We start from the raw sequence: 21,691 nt of genomic DNA on the forward strand, positions 1-21,691 counted from the left end.
TGTGTGTGTTAGTCCTTAGGATATTTAGGTTAAGTAGTGTGTAAGCTTAGGGACTGATGAACTTAGCAGTTAAGCCCCACAAGATTTCACACATATTTGAACATTTTTTAACAAGAACGGCTAATATGCTCCTGTTATAAAAGACTGACTGAAAAGTGGGATACCAGCTGCCACATTCTACTTACCTCAGCACCTCTAAATTTCGCTATAAGTTTTGGAATGCGAATATATTCGCGCTTTTTTATGCTGAGAACGAAGGAGGCAGTTAATTGCTGCCAGTGTTCCCTCTACAAATTCTTTCTAGATACCCATGAATTTTCACTTTCCGCTGGAGTTAAAAATATACTCTAGTGTTTGTCCCGAAAGAGACGAAAAAATAATAAATTCTGGAAGACAGTAGACCGTGATCGTGTTTTACAAACATAGAGGGAATCAATGGCAGTGTAAGAGAAAGAGAGGGTTATAGGGATCACCAATTTAGTATTGGAGGGCAGCGTGGAGGTTAAAAATCGTAGAGGGAGACCAAGAGATGAATACACTAAGCAGATTCAGAAGGATGTAGCCTGCAGTAGGTACTGGGACATGAAGAAGCTTGCAGACGATAGAGTAGCATGGAGAGCTGCACCAAGCCAGTCTCAGGACTGAAGACCACAACAACAACATAGTGGCAGTGGAACATAATTGACTGTGAGAGAACAGTGCTAGGAAAAAGAGACAAGTGCCAGTAGAAGAGAGCCAGGAGGAAGTGCGAGTAAGTGAGAGCCAGTGATAATGAAAGACAATGTCTCTGACAATGAGAACGAGGAAGAAAGATATAGTCACAGTGTGAGGAGACATCAGCATCGGGAGGGAATGAATGATAAAATAGCCGGCCGGGGTGGCCGAGCGGTTCTAGGCGCTACAGTCTGGAACCGCGCGGCCGCTACGGTCGCAGGTTCGAATCCTGCCTCGAGCCTGGATGTTTGTGATGTCCTTAGGTTAGTTAGGTTTAAGTAGTTCTAAGTTCTAGGGGACTGATGACCTTAGAAGTTAAGTCCCATAGTGCTCAGAGCCATTTTTTGAATGATAAAATAGCTGTAAGACAGATCAATAGAGAGACATGAGAGTGAGAGGAAACAGTGTTAGTAGGAGAGAGCAAAGGAGATTGTGGCTGTAAGACAGGGTACAGTAACAGATAGAAAGACGCAAGGAGACAGTGATGATGAGTTGGCTACCCCGCGCGGCAATTACTTTCTTCCATGGCTCCAAAGACCAGGTTTTATGGCTTCGGCACCACTTCCTCCAGTTACTGGCATTTGCATCACTGATGAGTGTTTTTGGAATTCCAGCTCGCCCTGCTATTCCCTGCTTCTGGAGCTTCCTTGGCGCTGTTTTGTTGGTGACATGGTTAGTGAGTGCGACATTCAGTTCTGCAATGACTTTTCCAGCTGACATCCACATATTTTACGTCACAATCGTCTTCAATGACCGTCTGTCATGATCACTGACCACAAACTTCGGTCACATTGTGACGTAGTGGATGATATTTTTCCACTTTCTCTGTGTGCAGAATAAATCTCTGATGCGGTGTCTCTTGAAACACACAAAAAAAAAAAACCTTCGGCAACCTTGTTCATGGAAAGAGCCCCCCATACAAGCACCAACAATTTGTTCACGTTCGAATTCACTTATCTGCGACACGATGCACTCGTAACTACGCAGACCGAGCGAGGTGGCGCAGTGCCTAGCACACTGGACTGGCATTCGAGAGGACGACGGTCCAATCCCGCGTCCGGCCATCCTGATTTAGGTTTTCCTTGATTTCCCTAAATGGCTCCACGCAAATGCCGGGATGGTTCCTCTGAAACGGCACGGCCCACTTCCTTCCCTATCCTTGTCTAATCTGATGAGACCCATGACCTCGCTGTTTGGTCTCCTCCCCCAAACAACCCAACCCAACTCATAACTACGCAGATAATTGATGTGATCGCTTACATTTCCGCTCGAGCCCATGGTTTTCGAGTTATTCATGAAAAATGTAATAAATTGGCCTTCAGACACAACGCCACCCATACACATCCTTCAGCAATCAGTATTTCTAGTATGTTCTTCGTTGCACTCCCTGACTGGTGGGGACCAGGCGTGGAAATGAGGGTGCGTCCGAAGGTTCTTTTGTACGTTTTTCCTGAATAACTCGAAAACTGCGACCTCCATCTAAAATGTATCTCAGAAGAAAATTTAAATTTGTGGCAATAAGATCCTGTTCATTTTTCTCTGTTGGACTAATAGCTTGTGCGTAGCCTCCGAGAGAATATGAAAATATCGCGCGAGGTTTTTGAAGGCTAGATGTAGAACTTGGGGTTGCTTAAAACGACATCTATAGGAGCAGCTGAATCATCCTCGACATTATATATACCGATATGCCAAAACATTATGACCACTGCCTACCGCAACGTTGGATGCCACTTGGTGGCGTTGCGGGCACACGACGCGATATTAAAAGTATGTAAGCTGTGCAGACACGGACGGGGGTCACTCTCGCGAAGATATGGGCTGCAAAGTGATAAATCCATTGAGACAGCCGACTTTGACAAAGGACAGATTATTATTACGCGGAGCCTGTGAACGAGTAGCTCGAAAACGCCGAAACTAGTCGAAAGTTCACGTGCCACTGTCGTGGGCATCAACCGAAAGAGGCACAAGGACATTGAAACTACCAATAGGCGCTAAATGGTTGTACGTCCACGACTCTCGTCAGAACTTGGGGCTCGGAGGTTTCTCTGCTCTGTAAAGTGGGACTGATGGTGGTGTGTGGCATCTCTGCCGAAAGAGCACAATGCTCGTGTACGCACAAGTGTTTCGGAGCAGAAAGTTCATCATACATTGTTGAATATGGAGCTCCGCACAGACGTCCCCCTACGTGTTTCCCTGTTGACCCAACACCATCGTCAGTTACGACTGCAATAGGTAGGGGATCAACGGGATTAGACCGTCGATCAATGGGAAGGTGTTGGCTCTTCGGCCGAATCACATTTTTGCTGCTTTAGGTCGACGGTCGTCTCCGCAAACGCTGTCATCGAGGTGAGCGGCGGCTCGAAACGTTAAGAGCGCCTCAGACGCAAGTTGGTGGGAGCAGCATTATGCTATGGGAGACATTCTCCTGCGCTTGTATGGGACCTGTATGGTAGTAATCGACGGAGATGTCATGTTTAAGTAGTATAATCGGCCGTATGTCTGAGCCAGAACCGTACTACAGTGGTTTGGGCAGCAATATAGTGAAGTCACGTCGATGTCTCGGCGACCAAATTCACCTGATGAAAATCGTATGTAACCCATCTGGATCGATATCGGGCGCCATCACAGCATACGTAAATCAGTGACCCGTTATTTACGCGATTTACATGAACTGTTCGTCGACATCTAATGCCACATACCTCTACAGATCTACCAAAAATCTGTCGGATCCCTGATATGCATAGTCAGTGATGTATTTCGTTGCAAAGATGGACAAAAAAGCCATTAAGCTGGTTGTCATAATGTTTTGGCTCATCAGCCAAGAGACCAAACTGACTACCTTAACATTAGTAATAATGAATGTTTCTAAAACGTTTTCATGCTTACTGTCACACAGTCTTCGTACTTCAAGGGTGCTCGTTTTCCATCGTGCAACGAAACCCCGGCCTTTGTAAACAGTTTTTATGTTGCTGAGCAACAGTCACACAATAATTTTTAAATGTACACATCGCCATTTGACTGTATTGTTGTTTATTTAATTACTACCCAAGTTTCGACATTTTATGCCATTTTAAAGTGACTGAGTTTATGTCATTAACATATATACAGGACATCAAGCTCAAAATTTGGTATAAATTAGGACAATAGTCGCTCTCCACGAAATGTCAAATGTGAAATGAACATCTTGTAAAAACTTCAGTAAATAATAGTGTAACATGCGGTCAATATGCATTCGCAGTCAATATGCATTCGACAATGTTGGCTTTCTACATAATGACCCACTTAACAATTCTAAATACACTGAAGAGCCAAAGAAACTGGAACACCTGCCTAATATCGTATAGAACCCCGGAAGCAGGCACACGACTAATGTCTGAAGTAGTCCTGGAGGGAATTGACACCATGAATCCTGCAGGGCTGTCCATAAATCCGTAAGAGAACGATTGGGTGGAGATCTCTTCTGAACAGTGCGTTGCAAGGCATCCCAGATATGCTCAATAATGAACGTGTCTGGGGAGTTTGGTGGCCAGTGGATGTGTTTAGCCTCAGAAGAGTGTTCCTGGAGCCACTCTATGGCAATTCTGGATGTGTGAGATGTCGCATTGTTCTGCTGAAATTGCCCACGGCCGTCAGAATGCACAGTGTACATGAATGGATGCAGGAGATCAGTCAGGATGCTGTGTCACCTGTCAGAGTCGTATCTAAACGTATCAGGGGTCCCATATCACCCGAACTGCACACGCCCCACACCAATACAAAGTCTCCACCAGCTTGAACAGCGCTTGCTCCATACAACTTGAAACGAGACTTTTCCTACCAGGCAACATGTTCTCAGTCACCAGCAGTCCAATGTCGGTGTTGATATGCCCACACGAGGCGTAAAGCTTTGTGTCATGTAGTCACCAAGGGTACACGAGTGGGACTTCAGCTCGGGAAGGCCATATTGATGATATTTCGTTGAATGGTTTGCACGCTGACACTTGTTGATGTCCCAGCATCAAAATCTGCATGAATTTGCGTAATTGTTGCAATTCTGTCACGTTGAACGATTGTCTTCAGTCGTAGTTGGTTCCGTTCTTGCACCATTTTTAGCCGGCCGCAGCGATGTCGGAGATTTGATGTTTTACTGGATTCCTGATAGTCACGGTACACTCGTCACATGGTCGTACAGAAAAATCGCCACTTCATCGCTACCTCGGACATGCTGTGTTTCTTTGGCGCTTCAGAGTAGAATATAGTATTGTGATCGGCATGATTTCCGATTAGTTCCGGTACAATGTAGGTGTCCTGCAGATAACCATTTCTAGTGAAAGTGGTTACAGTCTGGTGGTGTATGAATTATTTATAGATTTATCTTGAGTGCATATAATGTGCTCAAGAGTTAATTTTGTTGATTTAGCAGGGAGTAAGTTCATATAAACAGGTAGTTAGAGCTTTTAGCGAGTTACTTTGCACTAGTTACTTTGACCCAGTAATAGTGAAGAGACATGTAAAAATGTGGTTTTCTAAGCCCCTGGTCTAAAGTCTGCCCTCCACAACATACACATTGTGTGGGAACAGTATTGGCCCACCAAATCAACCTGGTTTGCAGAGCAGTCTATATGTCAGGTGTAAGAAACAGTTTTCTGGGTTGTGATGTGTAGGCTAGCCTGTATGACAGGTGTATTGTGTTGGAGTAGTTATCAGCCTCTTTTATCAACCTGCTTTGAATGGCGAGACAAATAAATGACTTTCAAGCTCCTGACGTGCAGTGTGCCTTGCATAACATGCATGTTGTGGGAGTAGTGTCAACATGCTTTACTGAAATGTATTGCAGGGACTACATGTATTGATGAGTATGTATGAGGCAGATTGAGATGGAAAGAGGAGAGGATAGACAGAGGGAGGGGGAGAAGGGAGTCGGCAGAGAGAGACGGGAGGAGGTGGAGTCGCATGAGGCAGGTGGAAGGTGTTGAGGTGTTTTGGACGTGTGGAAGAGGGGAAGGTGGAGATGGAAAGAGAGAGTGTGGGTATGGTCAGAGGGGGCGTTTGAGGAAATGCAACAAAGAGAGGGAAGGAGGAGAGAATGAGAGAGTTGAGATGAGTAGATAGACAGATGGAGGTGGGAGGATGAGGTGAACAGACAAAGAAGGAAGAGTTTGTCACAGAGAGAGGGAGGAAGAGGTGTATGCAGTAAATGTATCGAATGTACATGTGGGTGAAGCCACAGGAAAATTGCTAGTAATAATAATAACATCGATGAAATGTTTGAAAAATTTGATTGTAGCGAGAATCTAACCAGCTACCTTGCCATTACCAAGATTGGCAGCTGTGTGAACCACTCCGTTAACAGAGGCTCGAAATTTTTTGCTCTTGATTACGAATGGAAATGTCGAAAATCGAGTTTTTCGGTTATTTTTGAGCAGTGCATCTTCTGGCTGTAGGAAACTTATGCCCGGGAACTGGCTTCGTAGTTACAGAAATGTGAAGATAATCGAAGAGGACCAGTGCATAAGTTCGACTTTTAGGTACCAACTTGAACTCACAAGATGGCAGCAAGCTTAGTGAGTATGTTGCGCATGCGAGCACGTGCAGAGAAGCAGGAGCAGTGTGCGCGACTGACCTGCGAGTCCTTGAGGCCGAGCTTCTCGGCGAGCTTCTTGCGGTCGGGCTTGGAGATGTACTTCTGGATCTGGAAGCGCTTCTCGAGCCCCTTGCGCTGCAGGTCGGAGAAGACTGCGCGCCGCATCATGCCGCGGCGCGGCTTGCCCCTGGAGCTGTTGGCCCAGGGGAAGGAACCGGGCAGCGGGAAGACCGCGGTGGGCGCGCCGCCGCCGCCGCCCGCGCCCGCCCCGCCGGCCGTCGACACTGCGGCACACACGGACACACGTGCACTGCTCCTGCGGCCTTCCACACAGCAGTCAAACGGGGCACTGGGTAACGAGGGAGCTCTGGGGCTGCCCGACTGCGTCCACGTTTGGAATCTCTTTTTGTTACAGAATTCTGCTACTGTAAGAGAGACAAAAATTATTTCTATAATAAATAAAAAAAGAAATAAATAAAAATATGTTGTTGTTGTTGTGGTCTTCAGTCCTGAGACTGGTTTGATGCAGCTCTCCATGCTACCCTATCCTGTGCAAGCTTCTTCATCTCCCAGTACCTACTGCAACCTACACCCTTCTGAATCTGTTTAGTGTATTCATCTCTTGGTCTCCCTCTACGATTCTTACGCTCCACGCTGCCCTCCAATACTAAATTTGTGATCCCTTGATGCCTCAGAACATGTCCTACCAACCGATCCCCTTTTCTTGTCAATCTGTGCCACAAACTCCTCTTCTCCCCAGTTCTCTTCAATACCTCCTCATTAGTTACGTGATCTACCCATCTAATCTTCAGCATTCTTCTGTAGCACCACATTTCGAAAGCTTCTATTCTCTTCTTGTCCAAACTATTTATCGTCCATGTTTCACTTCCATACATGGCTACACTCCATACAAATACTTTCAGAAACGACTTCCTGATACTTAAATCTATACTCGATGTTAACAAATTTCTCTTCTTCAGAAACGATTTCCTTGCCATTGCCAGTCTACATTTTATGTCCTCTCTACTTCGACCATCATCAGTTATTTTGCTCCCTAAATAGCAAAACTCCTTTATTACTTTAAGTGTCTCATTCCCTAATCTAATTCCCTCAGCATCACCCGACTTAATTCGACTACATTCCATTATCCTCGTTTTGCTTTTGTTGATGTTCATCTTATACCCTCCTTTCAAGACACTGTCCATTCCGTTCGACTGCTCTTCCAAGTCCTTTGCTGTCTCTGACAGAATTACAATGTCATCAGCGAACCTAAACGTTTTTATTTCTTCTCTATGGATTTTAATACCCACTCCGAATTTTTCTTTTGTTTCCTTTACTGCTTGCTCAATATACAGATTGAATAACATCGGGGAGAGGCTACAACCATGTCTCACTCCCTTCTCAACCACTGCTTCCCTTTCATGCCCTTCGACTCTTATAACTGCCATCTGGTTTCTGTACAAATGGTAAATAGCCTTTCTCTCCCTGTATTTTACCCCTGCCACCTTTAGAATTTGAAAGAGAGTATTCCAGTCAACATTGTCAAAAGCTTTCTCTAAGTCTACAAATGATAGAAACGTAGGTTTGCCTTTCCTTAATCTTTTTATAGCAAACATTTTATACACCTGTAGTGGATAATTATGGTATGCCAGATTGGATGTGTGCTTTGCGCACTGTTTCCACGAGGGGCATAAATTTGTCATTGCCGAAAGAAGGGCAAAAGAAAAGAGGAAGAGGGACGCCGAAGTAAGAGAGGGAAAAAGGGCTACAAATAGACAAAGACAATTGTTTGCAAATGAAGCTGTTGTTTACTGCCTCATAAAGTCATCACAAGATAAAATCGCTTGACAGCATACTTGTGGGGGGTCATACATTTTTCTTTACTGTCTGAACCGTCGTGTTTATCTGGCATTTCTACAACTGGTTCTCCTAACTCTTCTTGTAGGTATGATGGTTCAAGCAAGAAGACAAATGTGTTCTTAGCATTGTGGAGCACCTGTACAGTATTCACCTGAAGTGAGAGGTTCCTAGAAGACTAGGAACTCAGGACCTTCGAAAGGACCTAATGGACATGTGAACTGCCCTGCAAAATCACCCAATCTCATCTCTCTTGATTTTTATCTCCGTGGTTTCATGAAGTATCAGGAAATCATTTACAGAGAGGAATAACTCGAAACTGTTCTAGCCAAGATCGAGCAACTTTATCAACACGTAGCGGTCCATGATTCGACGGTTTCAGGTAAGCAGTCAAGTCAACGACGTACACGACGATAATTTATTACCACTGAAAGTCAAGTGGAACCAATCTAATCACCGATTAAATAGTTTATAATCGTTATATGTGTATTCCCCAAGCGGGAAGCTTCCCTTCGACACCGACCTGCATCCTATGAGTCGAAGATTCCATAATCTTAATGCACTTTAAACTATCGTCTAAGCGCAATACATCCCCCATCCAAAATCTTGTACCTAATTCTGCAGTACACTGTGTAGTTCTACCTTCTGGTCAGTAGCGTCAGCAGCCAATGCACATCTCACCGGGTTCTGGCTGATGCGTTGCGGTATGTAGGCGGTGTGGAAACGGCTCAATTCGGCATGGGGTTTGGGGTGGCTTTTATACCCTGCAAGCAGGTGGTGGTTGTTGATCGTACGGCTTCTCATCGCTTGCTGCCTTCCAGCACTCAAATAGCGTGCGCCTTGCTGCACTGTGCCCCGTCTGTCCCCTATTGCGACCATTGTCATCAACACGTTGTTTCCCACTCCGGATGACTGTGTTGGTGGTCGTTTTACTCATGTGCAAGTACCAATAATACATTCTCGGTAAGATGGGACGAGAAAGATTCAGTCTGCACGACCACACAAATCTAGCGTACCACGCATCTGCGCTTTTATGTAACAGAAGCAATTATTCTTGATGCAAGTACAGTCCACATCCATAAATATATATATAGGGTGAGTCACTAACTATTGCCACCAAGAATAACTCCGAAAGTATGAGAGTAGCCGAGAAGTTTGTGGAAGAAATGTTGCATGGGACAACGGGGGCCATAATACGACGTTGGTTTTTTGTTCCTAGGTGGGGTCGCGTCAGATATATGAAGGTCAACTTTGTTTCTTTATATGGGATGCTATAGTTTGGTACTTATTATCTGATAGCGACCATCGAGACGAATCTAATGATGTGTAATAGTAAGGTAAGGTCAACGAAGGTCAAAAAGGTGGCATGAACGTCCACTTACAGAAGGTGTTCGAAGTGATGACCATTGGTATCAATGTAGTACTACAATCTTCTTATCATGGATTGAGTGGTATTCCTTATCACATCGGCACTTATCGAAGCACATGCTCTGACAATTCTCTTTCGTATATCCACATCTACATCTACATCCCATACTCCGCAAGACACCTGACGGTGTGTGGCGGATGGTACTTTGAATACCTCTATCGGCTCTCCCTTCTATTCCAGTTTCGTATATCGTGCAAATAGTAAATATTCACCACACGGCGTATTCATCTAACGTGCCATTGACATGTAAACACCATTCAACGGTTTCGCAATACAATACGAACAGGAACGGTAAGATTAGTCATAAATTGAGAACAACTGGATCTTTAACACATCGGAAACATATCCGGCAAAGGAATGCTACTAACGAGGAAACGGAAATTGGTACTCTTGCCATTCTGGTTCGAAATCCTTGTGTTAGTTCGCGTCAAATCGCAATGGAATCTGGCATAAGCCAAAGTAGTGTTGTTCGTGCTCTGCATCACCATAAATATAATTCTTACCATATCAATCTCCACCAAGAATTAACTGGTATGACTTGTATGCGTCGCATTGAATTCTGCCGATGGGATCAACTTCAGATTCAGAGGGATGACACATTTATTAATTTGATTTTATTTACTGACGAGGCTACATTCACAAACAATGAAAATGTTAATTTGCATAACATGCATTATTCGGCAACTGAAAATCCACGTTGGCTGCGGCAAGCTGCAGACCAAAAACAGTGGTCGGTTAATGTATAATGTGGGATTCTGGAGGACAGAATCGAAGGAAATCTTAATAGTAGGAAGTACACCACATTTCTGCAGCAAACATTAGGCCTGTTATTGGAAAAATGCCTTTAGGAACAAGGAAGAGAATGTGGTATCAACACGATGGGCGTCCGGCACAGTTTTCGCTGATGGCTAGAAATGAGTTGCAGAGACAATTCGCAAATCGTTGGTTTGAACGCGGAGGAGATGTGTCGAGGCCGGCTCGTTCGCCAAACTTGACGCCTCTGGATTTTTTTGGTGCGAATTCGTAAAAGACATTGCCTTTAACGTCCTTTGTCTTCCTAATTGCCGTCTGGTTTAAATATGGAAGTTCCACGCTACTTGGAATTTGTAAAATTCACGAGTATTCCCAAATACGTATATGTGCCAGATATCTACGCTGTAAATAAATATGTATATTCCTCTACATATATTGCACTCTAATAGTTATAGACGTAAGACGAATCATGTCACCGTATCTGAATGGTACGTTTAATCTACGCTAATATTAGGTGGTTTTAATAGCATTAATAACATGTTATATACATAACATGTGTATCAATGCCCTTAAAAGTGGCAATTATAATTCTGATATTTAATTTTATTATGTCTTTTGAAAATTATTTTAATAACCAGTAATGTTTTTTAGACTGGTATGCCTGAACGCCCGAAAAAGCGGCTGATATTTTGCCGTAGTTTTGTGACATTAGTGTTTTTTTGTATTACGTTGTTTTACATTAGGTTTCATGAAGTAGTTTCAATTACAGCCCATGTCTATATCAGTATCTAGATGTTTTCATAGCACTGCTAATTATGAGTGTATTGTGTGAATAATTTAAATTACAGGATAAGCTTAATTCTATCTTTACATGTGTTTACAAAAAGGCCCTCGGTCACACAACCCGTGTATAATATGTACTTCAAATAAATATAGGCAGTAGAAAAGGTAAAATGAAAACTAACTCTAGCGAGCGCAGGAATTTGCCTGCAGAGTAACAGCGACTGCTAGGGATTAAAATTGTAGAGCAGTGAGAAGTCGAGTCGGCGGGGATGGCCGAGCGGTTCTAGGCGCTACAGCCTGGAATCGCGCGACCGCTACGGTCGCAGGTTCGAATCCTGCCTCGGACATGGATGTGTATGATGTCCTTAGATTAGTTAGGTTTAAGTACTTCTAGGGGACTGATGACCTTACAAGGGAACCTCCCCATCGCACCCCCCTCAGATTTAGTTGTAAGTTTGCACAGTGGATAGGCCTTGAAAAACTGAACACAGATCAATCAAGAAAACATGAAGAAGTTGTGTGGAACTATGAAAAAAATAAGCAAAATATACAAACTGAGTAGTCCATGCGCAAGATAGGAAACATCAAGGAGAGCGTAAGCTCAGGAGCGCTGTGGTCCGGTGGTTAGCGTGAGCAGCTGCGGAACGAGAGGTCCTTGGTTCAAGTCTTTCCCCGAGCGAAAAGTATACTTTCTTTATTTTCGCAAAGTTATGATCTGTCCGTTCGTTCATTGACGTCTCTGTTCACTGTAATAAGTTTAGTGTCTGTGTTTTGCGACCGCACCGCAAAACGGTGCGATTAGTAGACGAAAGGACGTGCCTCTCCAATGGGAACCAAAAACATTTGATCGCAAGGTCATAGGTCGACCGATTCCTCCACAGGAAAACACGTCTGATATATTCTATACGACACTGGTGACGGCATGTGCGTCACATGACAGGAATATGTTGTCGACCTTCCTAACTTGTATACTTGGCGAATGGGTAAAAAGACTCTTCTACCTTGCCCGATTTAGGTTTTCTTGTGGATGCGATAATCACTCCCAAAACAGTGATGAAAACATAAGAGTTTGTCAGATAAACTGCAACAAATGAATGCAACAGTTTCACAGTCGCACAGTTTTCCCTGTGCTCTGTCAAAACATATGTTTTTAACGTTTTCAAATTTTTCTGTGTGTAGACCGTCAAATCCTGCATATGTCCAAGCAAATCTGAACATGTCCTGGAATTTTGGAGAGCGAAGTTGATTATGTGTGAGTGCCTGAACTTTGAAGGTCTGAAAATAAAAAATCAAACTTTTCACTCGAGGGAAAACTTGAACCAAGGATCTCTCGTTCCACAGCTGCTGACGCTAACCACGGGACCACGGCGCTCCAAAGTTTACACCACCCTTGATGTTGCCTATCTTGCGCATTGACTACTCAGTTTGTATATTTTGCTTATTCCTTTCATAGTTTCACACAACTTCTTCCTGTTTTCTCGACTGATCTGTGTTCAGTTTTTCAAGACCTATCCACTGTACCAACGTATAACTAAATCTGAGGGGGGTGCGATGGGGAGGTTCCCTTGTTAGAAGTTAAGTCCCATAGTGCTCAGAGCCTTTTTTTTTTTTTTAGTGAAACTTCTTTCCCTGTATCACTCGAACAACTCGAGCATCTTCCGAACTGTCAAAATACAATGATATGAATTCACAGATTCAACTTACAATGTGATAACTAAAGTTCTGTCCGTAGCCGCGGGCCACACGGTACTAATATCAGGCTGTGTATAGGGCCAACGTCATATATAAAATGGCGTAAGCTGCATGGGTACAGTTAACGTAACTCTCTGGTCAGGTACATTCTCAGATTAAACAGCAAGACATATATAATTTCTTGTTGAGCGAGTGTTTGTTAAGAGATGGAAGTGATAGTTTCAAAATCACGATGCTCTAGTGTGAGAGTGGATAATATGACGCACAGCCAACTGGCAAGTGTCACTCTTTACTTCTGCGTCTAGTTATCGCGTCAACATGTTACTCGGGCTCCCAGGAAGCTCCTGTTGCCATCTTATTCTCTCACCTGCTCCTTCGCTTCCTTCTTCTCCCCTTCCGTAGCCTTCCCCCCCCCCCACATCACTCCCCCTCCTTACATCATCCCCCCCCCCCAATCCCCTGACCCACACCCCTTCCCAGCACGGCCTTCTCCCTTACTCTAGCCGCAGCACTGGTTCGATAAGGCCGCCAGCTCAAGTTCTACCGCGTTCTGCGTTTCCTTTCCAAACCCGTCCTCCATATAAGCCGTCATAGGTTCCCGGTTACTCCATTTCTGCTGTCCGACATAAGACCACCCCTTTCATACGCAGTACAGAATTAAACCACTTACACCTAAACACCTAAACCTTTACCCTGAATTCCAAAGTGAGAAAGATCAGTCAGTTCTTAGTTGGAACTCTGGTACTCTAAAAATGTAATTCAGAGTATCAGCGTTCATAGTTCAGTTAAGTAAAAGAACACAACCTGTCCACTGTCAGTCACACCTCTCTGAACAGTCTGTGCTGCAGGCATGTGTTGATCTCACTATGTGAGCGCTTGTTAGTTTTTTATTTACTGGCTCTGGGTGATACTGTACACATTTTGTACAGTTTAATTTGTGATCCTCAAAACGCGAGATATGCCGTGGTTGACCCAAGTGACGAAGTATTGTTCGGAGACACGTGCGTCACACCCACATACAAACATTGTATCCAAATTGAGTGTTGTTAATTATCTTCCACAAATGTAAACAAAACATCGGAGAGACGATGCCAATTAGAGCAGTCTCTTCAAAATTTAATTTTACAAATTATTAGCTGCATAAGTTTTGATCTACGTCTGAAAACATGGGTAACGAATACTGAACGCGTTAGTATAGATCAGACATTGGAAACGAGATTCCTCAGATGCATGAAGGACTGCGCAAACCTGCTTCATTTTTAAAAATGTCCATGGATGCAAGAACAGAATATTTTTAAAACAGAAGACAGAAGCAAAGAAAGTAGAGACAGATGGCTCTCTCACACCAGAACAGAATGTAAGAAGGGGGGAATACCAAAAGAAGTTTGGGTGTGAGGTACATGGTACATCAGAAGACCGATGAAACAATAATTACAATTTCCTGTATGAGCGAAAGAGGCGAATCGCCTTCTCCTTGGAAGGAGATACGGAAGATCTGATAACTAGGAGCAGAAAGCATTGAGAAGCGATACTCACCAGATGGTGTAGCATCTGCTAAGGACCACTGCTGTTATTGATTTTTAAGTAACGTAGATTATTTGCTTCAACGAGGTATGACTGCAAAGACATAGAAATGTCATGGAACCAAACTAACGAAATAGTCGCCTAAGATATCTAATTGTACGGTTGTAGCCCCTTTATGGATAGGGGAAGATAATTTCAGACAGATGTGTACCTCTACTTTATTTATTATGCTAAAGCCTTTGACTGTGACGCCCACTATAAATTATGGTAAGTATTCAAAAACATGGGAGTACCATATCACCTGATTTACCTCACACGGATTTTATTTTCTAAACAAGAAGCCACAGTGAACGCTATACACAGCAAATACATGGGTCAACAGTCAGAGAAGAGCAAGGCAAGTTTGCATATTGTCACCTTATTTATGCAGAGCGAATTGTGAGGAATGCCGTGTTAGATGAAGAAATAACACGATTTAAAATAAGTGGTCTAAATATAAATAACCTTAGATATGCAAATGATTCCATCCTGATGGAGCAAAGTAAAGAAGAGTTAAAGATCGTGTTACTGAAGATGAAAGAAGAAGGTGCAAAGGCTGTTCTAATGCTGAGTGTCAAGAAAACCAAAATTGTGTTATCTACACCTGTCACTTCATAGCCTGTAGGAAGAGTAGCAAGACGACCGCTGTGGCCGAGAGGCTATAGGCGCTTCAGTCCGGAACCACGCGGCTGCTACGATCACAGGTTTGAATCCTGCCTCTGGCATCGATGTGTGTGATGTCCTCAGGTTAGTTAGCTTTACGTAGTTCTAAGTCTTGGTGACTGATGACCTCAGATGTTATGTCCCATAGTGCTTAGAGCCATTTGAATCATTTTTGAGGAGTAGCAATGGAAGACGTTTTAACGTTCAATTACAGTATATCGCCTCCCAGATTTCTGCTGATGGTGAATGCAGCCACGAAATCAAGAGACGCTTGTTACTTCGCAGAAAAGCAGTGTCCAACCTCGACATTATTTTAAGGAATAGACACATAACTATTATAAGAGTGACCCATGTGGTAAGGGCTGTGATCTTTCCGGTTGTAATCTACGGATGCGAGAAGTGGACCATAAGAAAGACTTAGCGGCGCAGAATAGACCCCTTTGAATTGTGGTGTTGGAAGAAACTCCTTTAAGACCCATGGACCGCAAAGAGAACGAACAGCAAATGAAACCATATTGCTCCTTGAAAGGTGTGATACTGAAACAAAAATTGACCTACTTTGTGCGCATCATGAGAATACATGACTCGCTGGAAAAGACCTTAATGTTAGTGAAGATCAAAAGCACGGGAAAAAGTCGCCGGCAAAGGATGAGATGGTATCACACAGATAATTAATTCCAACCTGCAAAGTCTGCAGGAGGTAGTGAAGGTCAGAAGAAAATGGCGTCACAGAGAATCGCAATCGACTAAACAACTAGTGGGGGAGAGAGAGAGAGAGAGAGAGAGAAGAAGAGAGAGAGAAGTAGGGAGGGGGGGAGGGAGGGAGGGAGAGAGAGAGAGAGAGAGAGAGGGAAGTAGGGAGAGAGAGAGAGAGAGAGAGAGAGAGAGAAGGCCTCTTTACCGGTTTTCAACTACGCGTTCTGCTCGTTGGTCAGACTGAAAGCGAGCCTAGTGCCCGTTTCTACGGAATAAGTCTCAATTAGTTAAATTTATGAGTTGATGAGTACTTAAATCAATTAAGATTACACTGAATCACTGGAAATTTACCTCCAAATTTGAATAAATTCAAATTAAAAACTGTCAGATTAACACACAAAATATGAAACATTTAATCGTCTTTGATAATTATATGCCTCTGAAGAAGCCAGATATAAAGTCTGGCTGCATTGCACTGAAAAACGTTAGGATCTACTATTATTTACTATTTTATATTTATTTACGATTTAAATTACAAAACAGCATCAACTAAAATCATAATCGGAAGGAATGCCTAATATACATTACGTTACAGAACCGACTTTGTAGATCGTATCTCAACACATGGAAAGAATACGGGATGAGTAAAACGGACAGATTCGTCAAATCGCACGTACAAGCACATTTGTACCAATAAGCTACACACAGGAAGAAGAAGCCATAAAGTAAATCCCGTACGGCAAATTTACGCGATATGTCCCAGAGAGCTTTACTGGTCAACCGCGTGGTCAGTAACTCGCTCACAATACGGAAACATTTAGAATTAAACCAAATTAGAACACGATTTGAAATGTAGGCTTAGTAACGAACCTGAACAATAATAGTGTTGAATTAAGGACTCGACAACGAGGCGGGAATGAACGCGGTCTAAATCAGATAAACACGATGTAAATCACAGAATTCACGAATGATATTGGAGTGAAATAAAACTACACTCCAACAGAAGTTATTAAAACAAGTCACACTAAGAGATGTTAAGTTAGCAGAGCTGAAGATTCAGAATACCACATGATAAGGATGTGGTTACCATCACCATCTCACATGACACAAGAAACCCGAAAAACGCGAAATGAAATAAAACTGAACCACGGGAAGAGAATCTTAACGCGAACATACAGAAAACACACAGCACATTCACACATAAGAGACTCGTACTAACAGAAATGGCAGATTGCTGAAAACACTCTCCAACCGCTTAGTTTCCGTAGGTCAGAGAATCGAGTTAAAGAAAGGAAATATTAATAAGTATGATAGCACTCTCTAAATGAAATAAGTTCTACAGTACGTTATATCATGGCTTAGCATGAAAGAAACGCATTAGCATCTCAAAGTGAGCAACACAACTTAAGCTCTGCAATAAAGTTGGCTAAACTGCCACGCATTCAAAGAGCTCGTGTCCCTGAAACAAGGTATGTATCTCTCTCAAGCAGACGAAATAAGGAGTAGGGAAAGGAGCATACAGATTTAGCATGGGACACAGAAATGCTGTGTGCAAACGTGATACACAGGGTTATGGGAGTATGTATACGTTTAATATACCCACAGGTGTGTGAAACGTAAAATGTAAGTTGAGAAATCACAACACCTGAATGTTAAGATGTCTGTGCCTGTCTAACGCAACATTCTACTGTTCATCCTTCTCGTGAGATCCAAGGCACAGCTGCACCGACAAATGGCGGTACTACAAAGTATAGAAAGGCAGAAGGTAGCTCACTAGAGCCAATGGAACTGATCACATTAAGACGTTTCACGTGGTCACCATAAGGGCCCGCCCCTAACTTCGTGCTAGGCGATATACAACGCGATCATGTTTGATTCGCGTAACCAGTATTTTGGACAGTAAAGGTTACTTTTCTCACCTTTCATGGCTTGTGGCTGCACCCTAGTTTCGACGTCTGCCTGCCTTTATCTTTTAACAAGATAACCGAAACACCGCATGTTGCTTCTCTTGTCCAAAGAATCTCGATACAGAGGGTGTTCGGCTGTTGTCGTGGTACACCCCTTCTTCAGATGTCTCAACCACTAAAAACACTTGGGTGTAGGCTGCTGCGACAGTGTGAAAACCCACTAGGTATCCGCTATGTTTGACAACATCTGCTATAATAGTCAAGGCAGTATGAAATACACTACTGGCCATTAAAATTGATACACCACGAAGATGACGTGGTACAAACGCGAAATTTAACCGACAGGGAGGAGATCCTGTGATATGCAAATGATTAGCTTTTCAGAGCATTCACACAATGTTGGCGCCGGTGGCGACACCTACAACATGCTGACATGAGAAAAGTTTCCAGCAGATTTCTCATACACAAACAGCAGTTTACCGGCGTTGCCTGGTGAAACGTTGTTGTGATGCCTCGTGTAAGGAGGAGAAGTGCGTACCATCACGTTTCCGACTTTGATAAAGATCGGATTGTAGCCTATCGCGATTGCGGTTTATCGTATCGCGACATTGCTGCTCGCATTGGTCGAGATCCAACGACTGTTAGCAGAATATGGAATCGGTGGGTTCAGGGGGGTAATACGGAACGCCCTGCTGGATCCCAACGGCCTCGTATCACTAGCAGTCGAGATGACCGGCATCTTATCCGCATGGCTGTAACGGATCGTGCAGCCACGTCTCGATCCTTGAGTCAGCAGATGGGGACGTTTGCAGGACAACAACCATCTGCACGAACAGTTCGACGACGTTTGCAGCAGCATGGACTATCAGCTCGGAGACCATGGCTGCTGTTACCCTTGACGCTGCATCACAGACAGGAGCGCCTGCGATGGTGTACTCAACGACGAACCTGGGTGCACGAATGACAAAACGTCATTTTTTCGGATGAATTCAGGTTATGTTTAGAGCATCATGATGGTCGCATCCGTGTTTGGCGACATCGCGGTGAACGCACATTGGAAGCGTGTATTCGTCATCGCCATACTGGCGTATCACCCGGCGTGATGGTTTGGGGTGCCATTGGTTACACGTCTCGGTCACCTCTTGTTCGCACTGACGGCACTTTGAACAGTGGACGTTACATTTCTGATGTGTTACGACCCGTGGCTCTACTCTTCATTCGATCCCCACGAAACCCTACATTTGAGCAGGATAATGCACGACCGCATGTTGCAGTTTCTGTACGGGCCTTTCTGGATACAGAAAATGTTCGACTGCTGCCCTGGCCTGCGTATTCTCCAGATCTCTCACCAACTGAAAACGTCTAGTCAATGGTGGCCGAGCAACTGGCTCGTCACAATATGTCAGTCACTACTCTTGATGAACTGTGGTATCGTGTTGAAGCAGCAAGGGCAGCTGTACCTGTACACGCGATCCAAGCTCTGTTTGACTCAATGCCCAGGCGTATCAAGGCCGTTATTACGGCCAGAGGTGGTTGCTCTGGGTACTGATTTCTCAGGATCTATGCATCCAAATTGCGTGAAAATGTAATCACATGTCAGTTCAAGGTGTACCTGCAGCGGCGGCTGTCGTTTTGCAGTGAACAGTTGGAGGCGCGCGGCATTTGACCGCCAGACAGCTCGGTCCGCGCAGATACGCAGGGGGATGTGGCCCGCCCGATGCCTGCCAGGCTGTTTGTCGGCTCGGGCGCCCGGGGCGGTTTTTCCGCTGGTTTTGCCGCGTTTGCCGTCCCTCTCCCCCGACTGCCCATTTCACGCCACGCTGCCGCCGAGGGGCCGGTGACGCGCCGGCACGCTCCTCTTAAATAGCGGTCTGCCCTACCCTGCGCTGTGCGCGCCTCTTCCGTCAAATGCCCCACATTCCTCTCCGGCAGTGCGAGTGGCCGCACGCTGATGCCTCTACTACGCCATCACCAGCTGACGGCTAGTAATTCGTCACGCTCGCTCAGCAGCGGATCCATTGTTTGGTTCTGGTTGGTCGGTTGGTTTGGGGGGGTCGGGACCAAACAGCGAGGTTATCGGTCCCATCGGGTTAGGGAAACATGGGGAAGGAAATCGGCCGAGCCCTTTCAAAGAAACCATCCCGGCATTTGCCTGAAGCGATTTAGGAAAATCACGGAAAGCCTAAATCAGGATGGTCGGACGCGGGTTTCAACCGTCGTCCTCCCGAACGAGAGTCCAGTGTGCTAACCACAGCGCCATCGCTCTCGGTCGATTCTGGGGAAGGTCACAAAAATGTTCAAATGTGTTTGAAATCTTATGTGACTTATCTGCTAAGGTCATCAGTCCCAAAGCTTACACACTACTTAACCTAAATTATCCTAAGGACAAACACACGGTGGGCGGACATTTGCCACGCCGGACATTTGCCACGATTCTACCTGCTCCGAAAGGTTGGGTCCCTTGTCTCCCCCTCCTCCTCCTTCTCCTGCCCATCGCTTACTGAGTCTTTTCGCTGGTTTACTTAACATAGAACCAGAATCTCTCTAAATTTTCCACCACATGTCTAGAGAGAGTTTCGTTGTGGAAACTATTATATGCATTTCGCATTGAAATCCGCATCAAATTTCGAGCCTCAGTAAAACTTCGCCAGGTTCGAATCCTGCCTCGGGCATGGATGTGTGTGATGTCCTTAGGTTATTTAGGTTTAACTAGTCCTAAGTTCTAGGGGACTAATGACCTCAGAAGTTGAGTCCCATAGTGCTCAGAGCCTTTGAACCATTTGAAAACTTCGCCAATCTTGGAGATTTTGCGTTCGTCTAAATTATACTTGCCTTTTTCGATGGCCTGCAGCAGCTTTCTGTAGTGTTTTGTGTACCATGGGGGATCAGTTCCGTGTCTTATTAATTTGTTTGATATGAATCTCTCGAGTGCTGTTGATACTATTTCTTTGTACTTAAGCCACATATGGTCTTCACTTACATAGTTTGTAAGGATTGGAGACTGTCTCTTAGAAAGGCGTCAACCGAATTTTTAGTTGCTTTTATAAATAGATCTATTTTGCGTTTAGTTTTGGTGAATTTCTTTGATACGGAATTGAGCCTCGCTACGACTGTGTGTTCACTAATCCCTGGATCCGTCGTGATGCTCAGGATTATTTGTGGCTAAGAGGTCAAGTGTGTTTTCGTAACCATTTACAATTTGAATGGCCTCGTGAACCAATTCTTCAAAATAATTTTTTTTAAAAAAAGCATTTAGAACAATTACGAAGTTATTTTCTATCTACAATAGGGTCTGAAAATGTATTTTTGTCAACATACGGAAGATAGATTGAAGTCACTGCCAACTATAATAGTATGAGTAGGGTACCTATTTGTGATGAGACTCAAGTTTTCTTTGAACTGTTCAGCAACTGTTTCATCTGAGACCGGGGGTCGGTAAAAGGAGCCAGTTATTAATTTATTCCGGTTGGCGAATATAACCTCTACCCATACTAAGTCACAGGAACTATCTGCTTCAATGTCGCTTGCGAGCTGGAGCACACATCACATAATTTTTCCTTAAGTTGTGCTTCTTGTTTCTGTTGTAGTGCAGATCATTACAATTACGGCTTTTCCCTCCAAAACCTAGGATGCTTTCTCTGTGACCCTGTAAATACCAGAGATAAACAATGTAGAACAACAACGTACGTTACAAGCATAGCATTCTGTATTACTTCAGCCGGCCGGAGTGGCCGAGCGGTTCTAGGCGCTACAGTCTGGAACCGCGCGACCGCTACGGTCGCAGGTTCGAATCCTCCCTCGGGAATGGATGTGTGTGATGTCCTTAGGTTAGTTAGGTTTCAGCAGTTCTAAGTTCTAGGGGACTGATGACCTCAAATGTTAAGCCCCATAGTGCTCAGAGCCATTTGAACCTTGTATTACTTAATTTCCTTATTTCTAACTATTTAAAATTGTACGTCGACTTCAGGTGACATGTCAATCATAGATGTTCTTATCTCTGTTTATTGAACGTATTTTCAGTCATGTTTTGAACATTGTCCCGCTACACTTTATTAACTAATGTTTCGCGGC

General features: G+C 44.1%; 1 protein-coding gene across 1 annotated transcript in view; it reads right to left on the reverse strand.

Annotated features, from left to right (window-relative positions):
- The window catches only part of LOC126204199 (H2.0-like homeobox protein), a 73,381-nt gene extending 62,291 nt beyond the window's left edge, over positions 1–11,090 (reverse strand). The window contains exons 1-2 of the mRNA XM_049938599.1: positions 11,084–11,090; positions 6,317–6,561 (exon numbers count right to left, since the gene is read on the reverse strand). Of these exons, the coding sequence (XP_049794556.1) occupies positions 6,317–6,561; positions 11,084–11,090 (252 nt within the window). The remainder of the gene's footprint in view (positions 1–6,316; positions 6,562–11,083) is intronic.
- Positions 11,091–21,691: the final 10,601 nt, after the last annotated feature.

The sequence above is a fragment of the Schistocerca nitens genome, chromosome 9, assembly GCF_023898315.1.
Source record: "Schistocerca nitens isolate TAMUIC-IGC-003100 chromosome 9, iqSchNite1.1, whole genome shotgun sequence".
Classification (NCBI taxonomy): domain Eukaryota; kingdom Metazoa; phylum Arthropoda; class Insecta; order Orthoptera; family Acrididae; genus Schistocerca; species Schistocerca nitens.